This window comes from Coffea arabica, chromosome 1e (assembly GCF_036785885.1).
Source record: "Coffea arabica cultivar ET-39 chromosome 1e, Coffea Arabica ET-39 HiFi, whole genome shotgun sequence".
NCBI classification, from domain to species: domain Eukaryota; kingdom Viridiplantae; phylum Streptophyta; class Magnoliopsida; order Gentianales; family Rubiaceae; genus Coffea; species Coffea arabica.
The window spans coordinates 48,345,525-48,363,469 of NC_092311.1; the positions used below are offsets into that span (position 1 = coordinate 48,345,525).

Genomic DNA, 17,945 nt, shown 5'->3' on the forward strand with positions numbered 1-17,945 from the left:
AAAAGCAAAAGAAACACTTACCTACCAACCTCTCAAACATTTCATCAATAAATGGGAGTGGAAAGTGGTCTTTCCTAGTTGCGGCATTTAACTTCCTAAAGTCAATGCACATTCTCCACCCATTTTGCAATCTCATTGGCACTAACTCATTTTTTTCATTTTTCACCAATGTGATTCCAATCTTCTTGGGAACAACATGGACTGGACTTACCCACTAGCTGTCAGAAATAGAAAAAATAATTTCTAATTCTAAGAGTTTGAGAATCTCTTTCATCACCACCTCCTTCATTGCGGGATTGAGCTTGCGTTGATGCTCTCTCACGGGTTTTGCGTCCGACTCCATAAGGATGTGATGCATGCAAATAGATGGATTGATGCCTTTGATGTCTGCTAACGTCCATCCAATTGTTGGTTTAAATTCCCGTAAGAGCCTCTCTTCTTGCAACGCAGTTAAATCATTGGCAATGATTACAGGCAAAGTCTTGTTATCTCCCAAGTAAGCATATTTCAAATGCTCGGGCAGTTCCTTCAATTCCACATTAGATGCCTGTTGAACAGAAGGTAGAATTCTTTCATTAGAAGTGGGTAATGGTAGAAAAGAATTTTCAAATCTGCTTGGAAGCGGATGTAGTGAATGTAAGGACATGATAGCTTCTTTGACTTCCTCCTCCTCCATGTCGTCCACTTCCAAATTGGTCTTGCCTTGTTGTAAGACAAAGTCCAACTTGTCCCCCATGAAATTCTGTTCAAAATTCTCTTGCACAATGGTGTTAGTCATGCCAACAAAATTTACAGACTCAGTATCCACAGGATGCTTCATTGCATCAAAAATATTGAACATGACCTTCTCTCCATCAAATTCCACAGATAAAGTTCCTTTATGTACATCTATTTTAGTCCTTGCTGTACTCATGAAGGGTCTACCCAAAAGAATCACTGCTGAATTAGTAGAGTATTCATCATTCATATCAACAATGTAAAAATTCACAGGAAAAATGAATTCATTGACCTTTACTAGAACATCTTCAACTAGGCCTCAGGGTAGACATTAGACCTATCTGCTAGTTGAATGATTACCCTAGTTTCTTTGAAGGGTCCTAAATTCAAAACTTTAAAAATTGAAAGAGGCATGACATTTATTGAAGCACCTAAGTCAAACATGTTTTTTTCAATTCTTTGATTGCCAATTATGCATGGTATAGTAAACATACCTGGATCCTTGCATTTCTGGGGCAACTTCCTTTGAAACATCGCTGAGACATTCTCCCCCACCTTCACCTTATCATCCAGACTCAATTTATTGCGATTAGTGCATAAGCCCTTCAAAAATTTAGCATATTTAGGCAATTGCCTAATAGCTTCCAACAAAGAAATATTGATCTTCACTTTCTTGAAGGTGTCCAAAATTTCTTTCTCAGATTCTTCCTTTTTAGCTTTTGTAAACCTGTTAGGAAAAGGAAGAGAAATGTCAACTTTCTTTGAGATTTCAGAGAATTGTTTCTCTTCCTCCTCTTCTACCTTCCTGGGCACTTATTCTTCTCTGGCATGGGCACGCATAGGAGACTGTACCTCTTTGCCACTCCGTAATTGCATTGCACTGGCATTCTCCTTGGGATTAGGAATTACTTGAGATGGTAACTTCCCTCTATTGCTATTTCCCAGGTTGCTCATGGAAGTAGCCAATTGGGACATTTGTGCTTCCAAATTCCTAATGCTAGCACGAGTCTCTTGTTGAAATCTGTGAGACTCCTGTTGAGATCTTTGAACCTCTTGCTGTAATTGACTCATGCTTTGGGCCAGTGATTTCACCATATCTTCAAGAGACATATTTGAACTGGAAGTGGATGGTTGTTGCACTGGTGGTCGTGGTTGGAAATGTTGTTGAAGACCAGGGGGTTTTGGAGCATAGCTAAAGTTAGGATGATTTCACCACCCTGAGTTGTAATTGGGTGCAAAAGGATCATTCCTTCGTGGAGGTGGTCCAGAAAAATCTCCCAATATGTTGGCTTGTTCAGGTGAATCCTCTTGGAGAGTTGGGCACATGTCAGTCATGTGTCCGGGAGCAGCACAGGTACCACAAGTCTTCACAGATTGTAATTGCCCCCTTGCCATTTGACGCACCAGAGAGGTAAGCTCAGATAGTTTACCCTCTAAGTCAGAGTGATTCACTTCATTGACCCTTCTTATTGCTCCATCAGCTCTCACTCCAAATTGTTGGAAATTTTCAGCCATGGTGAAGATCAATAACGTGGCTTCGTCTGTGGTCTTGTTCACCAGAGCACCGCCACTGGCTGCATCTAACATGCTCCTATCCATGGGTGATAATCCCTCATAGAAATATTGTATTAAGAGTTGGTCCGGGATTTGATGATGTGGGCAACTGGCACACAGTTGTTTAAAGCGCTCCCAGTACTCATATAGAGTTTCCCCATTCGCCTGCCTAACTCCACATATTTCTTTCCTTATATTGGCGGCTCTAGAGGCAGGAACAAATTTCTCGAGGAATCTTCTCTTCAATTCTTCCCACGTAGTGATGGATCCTGATGGCAGGTAAAATAACCAATCTTTAGCCTTATCTGCCAAAGAGAAAGGGAAGGCTCTTAACTTGATGTGGTCCTCAGTGACTCCTTGAGGTCTCATTGTGAAGCACACCACATGAAATTCTTTCAAGTGTTTATGTGGGTCTTCACCTGCAATACCACGAAAAGTAGGAAGTAAGTGAATAAAACCAGACTTAAGCTCAAATGCCTCTTCCGTGTTAGGAAATGTAATGCATAATGGCTGTTGGTTCACGTTAGGAGTTGCCAACTCCCTCAAAGTTTTGGGGCTGCCATTGCTACTCGGGGAATATGCACTTTGTTTTCTTCAGATTCACTTGATGAATCACTGGAAATAAACTCTTGCTCAGATTCTGAAGGTGACGTTGAATCTTGTTGCTTACGCAACTTTGCCTCCTTAGTCAACCTTCTTGCAGTCTTCTCGATCTCTGGATCAAATTCTAATTCTTCTGTACGAGAAGATCGAGACATAAAATAAAAAAAAAATAAATAAAAATAAAAACTAAAACCTGTGCAATAAGTCACTTAAAACACCAGTTCCCCGGCAACGGCGCCAAAATTTGGTGGGTGTCAAACCTCCAAAAATAAAATTAAAAATAACAGCCTAATTGTCAACCAACATAATCTCAAATTTAATTCGTAAACAGGGCAAGTAGGGTCGTCTCCTCAGGGAACTGGTAGGCAAATCACACAGGAAAATGGGGGGAAATTTTTAGCAATAGTATCAACTAATTAAAAAGGAATAAAAACTGAAATTCAAAGTTGAGTAAGATAGCGGGAACCAAATTACACAAATAATAATTAATTAAAACAACCTAGTCAAGGAATTAATCTTGGGATCCAAGCACACAACTGATCACAGATACAAGGGACAATTCATATACTCACGAATAAATTGGTTATAGTGGTCAAGCGACGCGCCCAACCACCAATCTTTCCTTAATTTTATGGTAGTCAAGAGACGCTCATAAACTACCCTCTTGTGACTAGACAACCCCAGAAACGCTCACAGGATTTAATGTAGCCACAACATCAGGAATTAGAAAGACCCAATTCTAGATGACAAACACACATGCGGATTTGTTTAGGCTAGATTAATTATTCCCACGATCCAAATTAGATCGCTTGCGAGGCGGTGCAATTGTCTCGTTTGCCACTAATCAAGATGCTTAAAGGCGACGCGCCAACATCCTAATTGGCTATTAATTATTTAGACAATCGAATAACAGGCCTAATTATCCAATAAATCTAAACAATAATAACTCAGGGAAAAAATAGAGAATAATCAAATACCCATGAACATATAAATTAAAAATAAGCAATTAAAACGATCTCACAGTTATGGTGCACCGATCCTCGATTTATTCCTCAACTAGATAAACGATCTAGCCTTGCCGCATAGTCATGACAACAAAGCCAATCAAAGTTTTCATGGAGTTTTGTTAATTGAAGAAGGAGTAAAAGATTTTTCGCCGCTAGTCTCCTAACAACGAAGAAAACAAAAGCAGAGAAAAAGTCCAAGTCCAAGATCCCTCCCTAGTCTATTGCTGTCTTCTTTTTATTGTTTGCGCCGCTGTTTCCTTTTTGCTAGCCGAAATAATAGGTGGGTTTCTTCAAACAATTTGCTTCCTTTTCCCCCATTGGATTGTTACCAAAAGTCATCTTCCAATTCTATTTCCTAATCCCACGTAAGTTTAAAGTATGGCTCCAAGGAAAGGCGGTGGCCCCAGGAATAGGACCCGCAATCCGGCTTTTTCACGCAACTCTGCGTTGTCTGGCGTGGGCACGCCAGAGAAGGCCTAGTCTTCTGGAATTTGCCCTTTTTTTTATCACTTTTATCACCAATTGCCTGTAATTAACACAAATACCAATTATGAGTAGAAATCCAATATTTTGCATAATAAACTGCCAAAATTAAGACCAAATAATCACAAATAAAATGCATAATTATATCCCTATCAGGTTGCTTCGGCTATTAGGCAAACCAGTACATTCACTAATCAATTTCCTTTCAAATTTGAGAAGGTTGGATGGAAAATCTCATGCTCCAGAATCCCATAAAGACTTGTGCTAGTAATTTTCAGAGTAACATAAACTAGTAATATATGAACTTCAGACATTAAAACAAATGATAATAAACTTAGAAGCTACTTTCTGGTTTCCTATGCTAAAGTATAGTACCAATTACAAAAGAAAAAGTTAAGCAAGACAAGGAACCAGTCAAATTCACAAACACGAGAATTCACGCCGAGAAACTTCATTGATGTTACAGATCAAGGTTACACAATTAATTTGCCGGTCATTGGATAAGCCTTTGTCTATCAGATGAAAAAAAAAGTGTCTGTTTCTGTACGCAAATACATCGAGGTTCTGTTGAGTTGCATTCGAAAATTTTGACACTTGGTTCATACATCACATTTATTAAAGTTTTCATGTCTTTGAAAGTTGCATACATTTCTGGAAAGGGACATCAATGCCAGTAGTCATTAAGTCTTTTCCGTAAGCAAAGATAGAAGAAATTCAGACCATTAATTTGAGACTCAGCTGTCTAATACTTTTATAATACTGGTACAAGGAAGGACAGTTTTTAGATTCCGCATATTTTCTTCGATTCAATGCGTGCTTTTGCAATTTGCTTGCAGGCTCATTTAATTGTTGATATGACAGGCACCAAATTTTCCAAGAACTCTAATGATGGAAGTGTTACTTTTGTGCCTTCCGACTTACAAAGATTACAAGGAACTTCATTCAAGAGTTGGCTCTCCTCTCGAGTTGATAAATCATTTTTTTTTGATATTTGCCAAGTTACTCTGTGATTTTTTGCCCTTTTCAACAAATAATTAATTTACAAGGTAAGTCGTGAAGCATTTTATTTCTTGAAAAAAAAAATCAATTCACAGGGAAAGAAATGTGATGATTTGGGTCCCTCCTATGTTATTTGAGCAGACTTTTCTTTATTTGCAAAGACCTTTCTCCTGTACTTGATCCCAAAAGGAGTGACCTCGGTGTCACACACGTCCAAGCCGTACCAAGCATCGCGCGGCAGATACCGACGAAAATAGAAATAATCGGAGCTCAGATGAGATGATGCTTCTAAAACCTGCACTTGGGCAAAACCAGGCCTCCAATCATCCTTGCCAGCCAATTTCAGATAAAGATAGCAAATGGGTGATTCTACGCATGGCCCTCTAACTTGAAATTCATCCACCATGCAAGCTTGGAATGGCTTTCTGGGCACATCATCAAGCACTTGGGGCTCCAATGGATCGACCCATCTTACGTGTTTGGAATTCAAGTGACGCACTAAAATGTCATTGGATTTGACATCTCCAAATCGTAGGCTGACATGATCTGAAGTTTCTGCTCCCTTGGTACAACATGTTTCTATGGTCACTGCATACGTACAATTACTCTGCAAATTTTTCAAGACAAATTAATGTTGATCTCAAGATTTCTAGGCTCGATCAATATTCGTTTGAATTGTTATTTTTAGAAGTTTTTTTTATAAAAAAATATAATATATGCATATGAGATAAAAAATAATTAAAAATATATTTACAAAAAAATAACATGAATAAAATTCAAGACGGGTATAGTCAAATTTGAGTGACTAAAATTAGGTGCAACGAACATGGAATTCATGGTTAATTGTTTTGCAGATTCCAGTATCACCCTTATAGTGCATGCTTATATATATATATATATATATATATATATATATATATATATATATATTTTGCTATTGCCAGCTTGCTTTTATATAATTAAATGCAGTGGATGAGAATTTCATAAGAGGAGATTAACGGAATGTTAAGAATCAACGGATTCATTTGATTATGGCAGAACTCATGCATAGATTATCTTTAATTGCCAGAATTAGAAGACCTAATAAGTTTATAAAACTGTTGTACATCCCATCATCTCCCGGAAATTTTACTCCCGGGTATGATACAGCTATAATCTCTGATACATGGTACATGCCACTATGCAAATCACTGAGTTCATCATAAATTCATGGTGCAGGTCTGGGACAAAAGTTTCTAAGTAATAGTATGGTAATTAATCAAAAGGAGTACCTTCTCTTTAGAGGTCTCGGCAGCAATTTCGCCGGTTAATATCATCAAAGTCTGTAGAACAAAAGCAAGCCATTGACATGCAAAGAACGATCCTCTCCAGACTCGATTCATTTTCAATCGCCTGAGCTGATTCTAGAGACAACTAGCCTCTTTACTCGGAAGCATTTTGTCGCAGTACTTGTGTATTAGAGGTATATATCTTTTGTCCCGAGAGTCGAGACTACTTCTCATTCTTTTCTTGCTAAATGGAAAAGAAAGGATCCCTCGAGCCTTTTCATATTCAATTAGTTTGCGATTTCTGTTTTTTCTTTCCAAACACCATCATGTTCTTTCTTGTACTTCACTCAAACCGACCTGCTTTATTAGGATTCATCCTGTCTTAGCCTAGGTAAAGCATCTTTGTACTTGAAGTTGAAGTATAATCTTTTGTCATTGTATTTTTTTAAGCTGCATAGCTGAACAATTCGTAAATAAATTTGGGGGCTGGAAGCACTGCATCCTTCTGTTTCTCTGTTGGACTTGGAAACTTCGTATTTCTCGAACAGAAAAATGTTACTTCAGCCCATTATAAGCCCATATCAGTCCAAAGACTCTTATGTATGACGCGAAAGAAATCATACTGTAAAACAACCAAGGGCCCATCGGAAGTCTGTGTATCAGTCCAAAGACTCTCCATGCATGACGCGTAAGAAATCATACTGTAACATAACCAGGCTTATTCTCGGTTATTGTTTTCGATTGCTTTTGTATTCTCGTCATAAATTTTTTATTGATAAAAAAGTTAGAATTTATAACCATTTGACGAGTAGTTTTTGCTGGTTTTGATTAATCTTTCTCAATAATCAGTTTTCAAAATCAGATTCCGTAAAATTTAAAGCAACCGAGAACAAGGCGTAAGTGCATATTGGCCTGCAGAGGCATCTCGAATGATTCCTTGATACAATTCCGACAAGAAGGCCTAAGTGCATGTTGGCCTGCACAGGCATCTCGAATGACGACTCCTCCCTGATACGATTCGGAGCAATGCAACAATTGTAACCAATCTGCAGTCCTTTTACTATTCAAAGCTTGTAGTTTTACACACTACTTTAATCAGGTCCGGCCCTTAAACACATCTCACGGTGATCTCAGGGATCACCACTTGTGATCCTGAACCATGTCCCAGAAAGAATTGATTAAGCTAATCGACAACATGGCGTTTTCACCTGCAGGGGAACGAGTCATGCCTTGTACAACATTCCAATTTCCAATCAACAGATATCCTCGAAACGATACAGATGCATAATACCAGTTGTTCGGCAGCAAGGAAATGTCCCAGGATATATGCTCCAAAAATGAAACATAGGCCTGCATAAGACAGACAAATTGCGCGTTCACAAGAAAAAATCCACTCAAGATTGCTTTCTTCATAAGTAGCAGGAAAAGCTGATCTTGTTGCAAGCATGGATTTTTCAAAGCTCCTCATCTCCTTTCTCCTTCTACAATTTCTCTTCGCCAATTACTCGACAGCCCATGCAGCTCCAAATTGTCCCTCGAAACTCTTCAGGGAATACATAGGAGCTGAGGGCCAGGACTTGACGTTTTCTGATGTACCCATTAATGCCAATGTCGAATTCCATTTCATTTTATCATTTGCCATTGACTACACAAATTCATCAATTCCACTTCCCACCAATGGTTACTTCAATGTCTATTGGGACAAGGAGAACCTCAGTCCTTATCAAGTATCTTGCATCAAGGCCGAACATCCTAATGTCAAGGTGGCAATGAGTCTGGCTGGAGATACTGTTGGCGGTGGTTTCAACGCCTCCTTCGATCCTGTATCCGTCGAGTCCTGGGTGAGAAATGCTATCTATTCAGTCACTAATATAGTCAAAGAGTACAACCTAGATGGCATAGACATTGATTACGAGCACTTCAAAGCAGATCCTGATACGTTTGCGGAGTGCATTGGAAGACTTTTATACTACCTTAAGCGAAACAGGATCGTAACGTTTACATCAATAGCACCGTTTGAAGATGAGGATGTCCAACCACATTACTTGGCACTCTGGAGAAAGTATGGACATCTCATAGACTATGTTAACTTTCAATTTTATGCCTATCAGAAAGGGACAAATGTATCTCAGTTTTTGCAGTATTTTGAAACTCAGAGAGGTAAGTACGAAGGGGGCAAAATACTAGCAAGTTTCGGCACCGATGAGAGTGGGGGCCTGAAACCTCAAAATGGGTTCTTCAATGCCACCAGCATCCTCAAAAGCCAGGGCAAACTTGAAGGTATCTTTATCTGGTCTGCAGATGATTCAAAGAAGGATAACTTTTACTATGAGAAGCAGGCACAGGATCTTTTGGCCCTCTAAAAAGTCATCTCGCTGATATGTTTTCATTGAAAAATTTATGTATCCTTTATTCGAAAATTGTTGTTGTCCACTGTGACTGGAGAATAAACTCATGACGTCTATCTTTAGCATGCCTTTTCTTTTTTGGGGTTCAAAAACTAGATATGGGGGGGAATTTTTAGCAATAGTATCAACTAATTAAAAAGGAATAAAAACTGAAATTCAAAGTTGAGTAAGATAGCGGGAACCAAATTACACAAATAACAATTAATTAAAACAACCTAATCAAGGAATTAATCTTGGGATCCAAACACACAACTGATCACAGATACAAGGGACAATTCATATACTCACGAATAAACTGGTTATAGTGGTCAAGCGACGCGCCCAACCACTAATCTTTCCTTAATTTTATGGTAGTTAAGAGACGCTCATAAACTACCCTCTTGTGAGTAGACAACCCCAGAAATGCTCACAGGATTTAATGTAGCCACAGTATTAGGAATTAGAAAGACCCAATTCTAGATGACAAACACATATACGGATTTGTTTAGGCTAGATTAATTATCCCCACGATCCAAATTAGACCGCTTGCGAGGCGGTGCAATTGTCTCGTTTGCCACTAATCAAGATGCTTAAAGGCGACGCGCCAACATCCTAATTGGCTATCAATTATTTAGACAATCGAATAACAGGCCTAATTATCCAATAAATCTAAACAATAATAACTCAGGGAAAAAATAGAAAATAATCAAATACCCATGAACATATAAATTAAAAATAAGCAATTAAAACGATCTCACAGTTATGGTGTCCCGATCCTCGATTTATTCCTCAACTAGATAAACGATCTAGCCTTGCCGTATAGTCATGACAACAAAGCCAATCAAAGTTTTCATGGAGTTTTGTAAATTGAAGAAGGAGTAAAAGATTTTTCGCCGCTAGTCTCCTAACAACGAAGAAAACAAAAGCAGAGAAAAAGTCCAAGTCCAAGATCCCTCCCTAGTCTATTGCTGTCTTCTTTTTATTGTTTGCGCCGCCGTTTCCTTTTTGCTAGCCGAAATAATAGGTGGGTTTCTTCAAACAATTTGCTTCCTTTTCCCCCATTGGATTGTTACCAAAAGTCATCTTCCAATTCTATTTCCTAATCCCACGTAAGTTTAAAGTATGGCTCCAAGGAAAGGCGGTGGCCCCAGGAATAGGACCTGCAATCCGGCTTTTTCACGCAACTCTGCGTTGTCTGGCGTGGGCACGCCAGAGAAGGCTTAGTCTTCTGGAATTTGCTCTTTTTTTTATCACTTTTATCACCAATTGCCTGTAATTAACACAAATACCAATTATGAGCAGAAATCCAATACTTTGCATAATAAACTGCCAAAATTAAGACCAAATAACCACAAATAAAATGCATAATTATATCCCTATCAAATTCCCCCACACCAAGACAATGCTTGTCCTCAAGCATTTCAAACTTTAAATACACAACTAAGCGAGCAAACATTTTCGCAGCAGTTGAATTCAAAGCAATGGCTATTAATCAAAGCAACTATTACCAATGTATCATTTAGATAACTGTCAAGTACTGATGACAAATTTTACGAGATAACTCTCCAACTAGCTTTTAAAACCAACGACTCTTTCAAATCCAGACTAACTAATCTAAGAATAGAAAATATCCATCCAACATTTTTTCAATAACTGGTCCAACTATTAAGCAAAATCTCAACATAAAGACTTATGGATCCGCAGGCAATACAATTATTCACATACTTTCATGCTCGTATACTTTTTTTTTTTCATCATTTTCATTTTTTTTCTGTTTCTTTTTCCTTTTTTTTTTCTTGAAGGAAGTGCTTAGTCTTGAGCCATTCAAGTCTTTTGACACGAACTCCGACATCTCTCCAATGAAGGAGCCCGGTTACTCAACTTTAACCGCTTAAAGACCACATACTCATAGTTATCGCTATTTTTTGACGCGAAAATCGACACTTTAGGTGAAAACCCCCGGTTACTAGTCAATGATAACCAGCGGAGTATAGCCGAATATTATTCACAAAAAAACACCCAAGTAAAATTAAAATCATGCAAGCCTGCTTCATTTCCTTAACATGGAGAACTAAGATTAATAGTTGAACCAATTCACATAAAAATATCAGAAAAATATTTACAATGCCTAGAAAAATTAACCAAAAGAAATTGCCAGAGTCACAAAATCTCAAATGTTTACCAGAGAGACATCCTAAAATTTTACCATATCATATTTACATATTATCATCTAAAACCGTAACAATAGTTAAATTTGAAAATCTAGCCATTGCTTATCAACGCTAACCATAAAAATCCAAAAGGCATGGTAATTTTTTTTTTTTTAAGGAGGAAAAGCAGTAAGAAGGAAAAGCTAGACTACTCCCCCCACACCTAAAGTCTACATTGTCCTCAATGTAAGCACGAAAAGTTGAAGTCAAGTGAAATGAGCAAAAAAAAACTTCCCTGAATGAATAAAAATTGCAGCAAAATACCATGGTAGAGGAGGTGTCAGGGACTGGCAGCGTGGAGCCTCTGACGGTGGTGTGGTGTAGCGTTGCTTCAGATGGAAGCGGAAGTCTTCAATCCAAGCCTGTGTCCCCAGAGTGGACTAGAGTTGCTGTAAGGCGTGACCACGCCTTATAAGGCAGAATCTTCTGCCCAACACTTGCAATGAAACAAAACAACCCAAAATCAACGAAAAACGAAAGAGAACTATAACAAAAAAAATGGAGGCCCTGGGTTGCCTCCCAAGAAGCGCATTTCTTTAACGTCTTTGGCTAGACGATTTCACAGTGAGCAATTAGGCATAGCTAGGAACTATCAAGTGTACCTTTTCCAAAGTGCCAATGTCTGAAACATCAACAAACGATTTTAAACGATGACCATTAACCGTAAAACTCTTATTAGTCTCTAAACTCTAGATTTCAACCACACCATTGGGAAAAATATTGACTACCACATATGGTCCAATCTAACGAGATTTTAACTTACCTGGCATGAATTTCAATCGTGAATTGAACAAGAGTACCTTTTGTCCTGGGGAAAAGTGTTTCGCACGCAATAGGCGGTCATGAAACTGCATGGTACGCTCTTTGTACAAACGTGCATTGTCATATGCTTCAAGACGAATTTCCTCCAACTCCTGGAGTTGGAGCTTTCTCTCTTCGCCATCTCTATCCGCATGCAAATTGCATTGCTTGACTGCCCAGAATGCACGATGCTCAATAGCCGCAGGTAAATGACACATCTTACCAAACACCAACCTATATGGGGACATTCCAATGGACGTTTTATAAGCCGTTCGATATGCCCACAAAGCATCATCCAATCGCAAGCTCCAATCCTTACGGTTGGGGTTAACCGTTTTCTCCAATATGCGCTTGATCTCTCGATTGGAGACTTCAGCTTGCCCATTGGTCTGAGGATGATATGTTGTACTCACACGATGGTGCACTCCATATTTTCTCATGAGAGCTGCAATGGTGCAATTGCAGAAATGGGTACCTTGATCACTGATGATGGCTCTCGGCACCCCGAACCTACTAAAAATGTGAGATTTGAGAAATCTTACAACAACTTGAGAATCATTAGTTCGGGTAGCCTTTGCTTCTATCCATTTTGATACATAGTCAACTGCTAACAGAATATACAAAAATCCAAAAGAAATAGGAAAAGGTCCCATAAAGTCCATACCCCAAACATCAAACACTTCACAAAATAACATAGGCACTTGAGGCATTTCATCCCTATGAGACAAACTTTCAAATTTTTGATATTTTTCACAGCTTTTACAAATTGCATAAGCATCACGAAACAATGTTTCCCAATAAAAGCCACAATCAAGGATTTTTCTAGCAGTTCTCTTAGGTCCAAAATGGCCACCACATGCATAATTATGACAATGAGTAAGGATAGAAGGAATTTCACTTTCAGGTACACATCTACGAATAATTTGATCAGAGCCTATTTTCCACAGATATGGCTCGTCCCAAATATAGTATCGAGTATCATGGACTATCTTATCTCTCTTACTCTTACTCATGCCAATAGGAAATTTATGACTGACCAAAAAGTTCACAATATCTGCATACCAAGGTTCCTTACCTTTGAGATAGAAAAGATGTTCATCAGGAAATACCTCAGATATGGGAACTGCTTCCTCTTCCCTTATCAATCTACTCAAATGGTCAGCTACTGAATTATCCACCCCTTTCCGATCCTTGATCTCCCAGTCAAATTCTTGCAGTTAGAGCACCCAACGAATGAGTCTTGGCTTGGACTCCTTTTTTGACAGGAGATACTTCAAAACTGCATGATCAGAGTAAACCGTTACTTTTAACCCCAATAGATATGATCTAAATTTCTCAAAAGCGAAAATAATAGCTAGAAGCTCTTTCTCCGAGGTGGTGTAGTTGCATTGAGCTGGTGTCAATGTTTTTGACGCATAGTATATCACGTGACTACACTTCCCACTCCGTTGTCCAAGCACAGCTCCTACGGCATACTGACTGGCGTCACACATGAGTTCAAAGGATAGCTTCCAGTCTGGGGGTTGGATGATTGGTGCCGTGGTCAACATACCCTTGAGTGTGTCAAAAGACAATTTGCAATCATCTCCAAAATTGAATGGCACCTCCTTTTGAAGCAGGCGAGACAACGGTTGAGCAATTTTTGAAAAATCTTTTATGAAACGCCTGTAAAAACCTGCATGGCCTAGAAAACTACGAATATCCTTGACATTAGTAGGGTAAGGTAGACAAGTGATCAAATCAATTTTAGCCTTATCTACCTCAATACCCCTTGATGAAACAACATGGCCCAAAACTATGCCTTCCTTAACCATGAAATGGCATTTTTCATAGTTAAGAACCAAGTTTGTTTCAATGCATCTTTTCAAAACCTTTGTTAAATGGTCTAGGCACTGATCAAAAGAATCACCGTATACTGTAAAATCATCCATGAAAATTTCAATGCAATTATCAACCATATCAGAGAAAATACTCATCATGCATCTTTGAAATGTTCCAGGAGCATTACACAAACCAAAAGACATACGGCGATATGCAAAAGTTCCAAAAGGGCAGGTAAAAGTGGTTTTATGTTGGTCCTCTTGAGCAACAATAATTCGATAATATCCAGAGTAACCATCTAAAAAGCAAAAGAAACACTTACCTACCAACCTCTCAAACATTTCATCAATAAATGGGAGTGGAAAGTGGTCTTTCCTAGTTGCGGCATTTAACTTCCTAAAGTCAATGCACATTCTCCACCCATTTTGCAATCTCATTGGCACTAACTCATTTTTTTCATTTTTCACCAATGTGATTCCAATCTTCTTGGGAACAACATGGACTGGACTTACCCACTAGCTGTCAGAAATAGAAAAAATAATTTCTAATTCTAAGAGTTTGAGAATCTCTTTCATCACCACCTCCTTCATTGCGGGATTGAGCTTGCGTTGATGCTCTCTCACGGGTTTTGCGTCCGACTCCATAAGGATGTGATGCATGCAAATAGATGGATTGATGCCTTTGATGTCTGCTAACGTCCATCCAATTGTTGGTTTAAATTCCCGTAAGAGCCTCTCTTCTTGCAACGCAGTTAAATCATTGGCAATGATTACAGGCAAAGTCTTGTTATCTCCCAAGTAAGCATATTTCAAATGCTCGGGCAGTTCCTTCAATTCCACATTAGATGCCTGTTGAACAGAAGGTAGAATTCTTTCATTAGAAGTGGGTAATGGTAGAAAAGAATTTTCAAATCTGCTTGGAAGCGGATGTAGTGAATGTAAGGACATGATAGCTTCTTTGACTTCCTCCTCCTCCATGTCGTCCACTTCCAAATTGGTCTTGCCTTGTTGTAAGACAAAGTCCAACTTGTCCCCCATGAAATTCTGTTCAAAATTCTCTTGCACAATGGTGTTAGTCATGCCAACAAAATTTACAGACTCAGTATCCACAGGATGCTTCATTGCATCAAAAATATTGAACATGACCTTCTCTCCATCAAATTCCACAGATAAAGTTCCTTTATGTACATCTATTTTAGTCCTTGCTGTACTCATGAAGGGTCTACCCAAAAGAATCACTGCTGAATTAGTAGAGTATTCATCATTCATATCAACAATGTAAAAATTCACAGGAAAAATGAATTCATTGACCTTTACTAGAACATCTTCAACTAGGCCTCAGGGTAGACATTAGACCTATCTGCTAGTTGAATGATTACCCTAGTTTCTTTGAAGGGTCCTAAATTCAAAACTTTAAAAATTGAAAGAGGCATGACATTTATTGAAGCACCTAAGTCAAACATGTTTTTTTCAATTCTTTGATTGCCAATTATGCATGGTATAGTAAACATACCTGGATCCTTGCATTTCTGGGGCAACTTCCTTTGAAACATCGCTGAGACATTCTCCCCCACCTTCACCTTATCATCCAGACTCAATTTATTGCGATTAGTGCATAAGCCCTTCAAAAATTTAGCATATTTAGGCAATTGCCTAATAGCTTCCAACAAAGAAATATTGATCTTCACTTTCTTGAAGGTGTCCAAAATTTCTTTCTCAGATTCTTCCTTTTTAGCTTTTGTAAACCTGTTAGGAAAAGGAAGAGAAATGTCAACTTTCTTTGAGATTTCAGAGAATTGTTTCTCTTCCTCCTCTTCTACCTTCCTGGGCACTTATTCTTCTCTGGCATGGGCACGCATAGGAGACTGTACCTCTTTGCCACTCCGTAATTGCATTGCACTGGCATTCTCCTTGGGATTAGGAATTACTTGAGATGGTAACTTCCCTCTATTGCTATTTCCCAGGTTGCTCATGGAAGTAGCCAATTGGGACATTTGTGCTTCCAAATTCCTAATGCTAGCACGAGTCTCTTGTTGAAATCTGTGAGACTCCTGTTGAGATCTTTGAACCTCTTGCTGTAATTGACTCATGCTTTGGGCCAGTGATTTCACCATATCTTCAAGAGACATATTTGAACTGGAAGTGGATGGTTGTTGCACTGGTGGTCGTGGTTGGAAATGTTGTTGAAGACCAGGGGGTTTTGGAGCATAGCTAAAGTTAGGATGATTTCACCACCCTGAGTTGTAATTGGGTGCAAAAGGATCATTCCTTCGTGGAGGTGGTCCAGAAAAATCTCCCAATATGTTGGCTTGTTCAGGTGAATCCTCTTGGAGAGTTGGGCACATGTCAGTCATGTGTCCGGGAGCAGCACAGGTACCACAAGTCTTCACAGATTGTAATTGCCCCCTTGCCATTTGACGCACCAGAGAGGTAAGCTCAGATAGTTTACCCTCTAAGTCAGAGTGATTCACTTCATTGACCCTTCTTATTGCTCCATCAGCTCTCACTCCAAATTGTTGGAAATTTTCAGCCATGGTGAAGATCAATAACGTGGCTTCGTCTGTGGTCTTGTTCACCAGAGCACCGCCACTGGCTGCATCTAACATGCTCCTATCCATGGGTGATAATCCCTCATAGAAATATTGTATTAAGAGTTGGTCCGGGATTTGATGATGTGGGCAACTGGCACACAGTTGTTTAAAGCGCTCCCAGTACTCATATAGAGTTTCCCCATTCGCCTGCCTAACTCCACATATTTCTTTCCTTATATTGGCGGCTCTAGAGGCAGGAACAAATTTCTCGAGGAATCTTCTCTTCAATTCTTCCCACGTAGTGATGGATCCTGATGGCAGGTAAAATAACCAATCTTTAGCCTTATCTGCCAAAGAGAAAGGGAAGGCTCTTAACTTGATGTGGTCCTCAGTGACTCCTTGAGGTCTCATTGTGAAGCACACCACATGAAATTCTTTCAAGTGTTTATGTGGGTCTTCACCTGCAATACCACGAAAAGTAGGAAGTAAGTGAATAAAACCAGACTTAAGCTCAAATGCCTCTTCCGTGTTAGGAAATGTAATGCATAATGGCTGTTGGTTCACGTTAGGAGTTGCCAACTCCCTCAAAGTTTTGGGGCTGCCATTGCTACTCGGGGAATATGCACTTTGTTTTCTTCAGATTCACTTGATGAATCACTGGAAATAAACTCTTGCTCAGATTCTGAAGGTGACGTTGAATCTTGTTGCTTACGCAACTTTGCCTCCTTAGTCAACCTTCTTGCAGTCTTCTCGATCTCTGGATCAAATTCTAATTCTTCTGTACGAGAAGATCGAGACATAAAATAAAAAAAAAATAAATAAAAATAAAAACTAAAACCTGTGCAATAAGTCACTTAAAACACCAGTTCCCCGGCAACGGCGCCAAAATTTGGTGGGTGTCAAACCTCCAAAAATAAAATTAAAAATAACAGCCTAATTGTCAACCAACATAATCTCAAATTTAATTCGTAAACAGGGCAAGTAGGGTCGTCTCCTCAGGGAACTGGTAGGCAAATCACACAGGAAAATGGGGGGAAATTTTTAGCAATAGTATCAACTAATTAAAAAGGAATAAAAACTGAAATTCAAAGTTGAGTAAGATAGCGGGAACCAAATTACACAAATAATAATTAATTAAAACAACCTAGTCAAGGAATTAATCTTGGGATCCAAGCACACAACTGATCACAGATACAAGGGACAATTCATATACTCACGAATAAATTGGTTATAGTGGTCAAGCGACGCGCCCAACCACCAATCTTTCCTTAATTTTATGGTAGTCAAGAGACGCTCATAAACTACCCTCTTGTGACTAGACAACCCCAGAAACGCTCACAGGATTTAATGTAGCCACAACATCAGGAATTAGAAAGACCCAATTCTAGATGACAAACACACATGCGGATTTGTTTAGGCTAGATTAATTATTCCCACGATCCAAATTAGATCGCTTGCGAGGCGGTGCAATTGTCTCGTTTGCCACTAATCAAGATGCTTAAAGGCGACGCGCCAACATCCTAATTGGCTATTAATTATTTAGACAATCGAATAACAGGCCTAAT

At 39.0% G+C, this 17,945-nt stretch overlaps 1 protein-coding gene, 3 non-coding genes and 2 pseudogenes across 4 annotated transcripts; 3 read left to right on the forward strand and 3 right to left on the reverse strand.

Moving 5' to 3' along the window:
- Window positions 1-214: 214 nt before the first annotated feature.
- Window positions 215-3,029, reverse strand: LOC140006943 (uncharacterized; annotated as a pseudogene).
- Window positions 2,363-2,469, forward strand: LOC113719309 (small nucleolar RNA R71). The gene has a single exon (XR_003454851.1). It is a non-coding gene; the product is annotated as a small nucleolar RNA R71 (small nucleolar RNA).
- A 2,369-nt stretch (window positions 3,030-5,398) lies between the features above and the next one.
- On the reverse strand, window positions 5,399-6,791 carry LOC113709595 (uncharacterized). The gene is made up of 2 exons (XR_011825446.1): window positions 6,635-6,791; window positions 5,399-5,970 (listed from the first exon to the last, which is right to left on the reverse strand). It is a non-coding gene; the product is annotated as an uncharacterized protein (transcript).
- Window positions 6,792-7,805: 1,014 nt separating this feature from the next.
- Window positions 7,806-9,104, forward strand: LOC140011342 (chitinase 2-like). Its single transcript, XM_072060135.1, has one exon. The coding sequence runs from the start codon at window positions 8,077-8,079 to the stop codon at window positions 8,992-8,994; it is 918 nt and encodes a 305-aa protein (XP_071916236.1). The 5' UTR covers window positions 7,806-8,076; the 3' UTR covers window positions 8,995-9,104.
- Window positions 9,105-14,365: 5,261 nt separating this feature from the next.
- LOC140019320 (uncharacterized) lies at window positions 14,366-17,180 on the reverse strand (annotated as a pseudogene).
- Window positions 16,514-16,620, forward strand: LOC140021780 (small nucleolar RNA R71). Its single transcript, XR_011825761.1, has one exon. It is a non-coding gene; the product is annotated as a small nucleolar RNA R71 (small nucleolar RNA).
- Window positions 17,181-17,945: the final 765 nt, after the last annotated feature.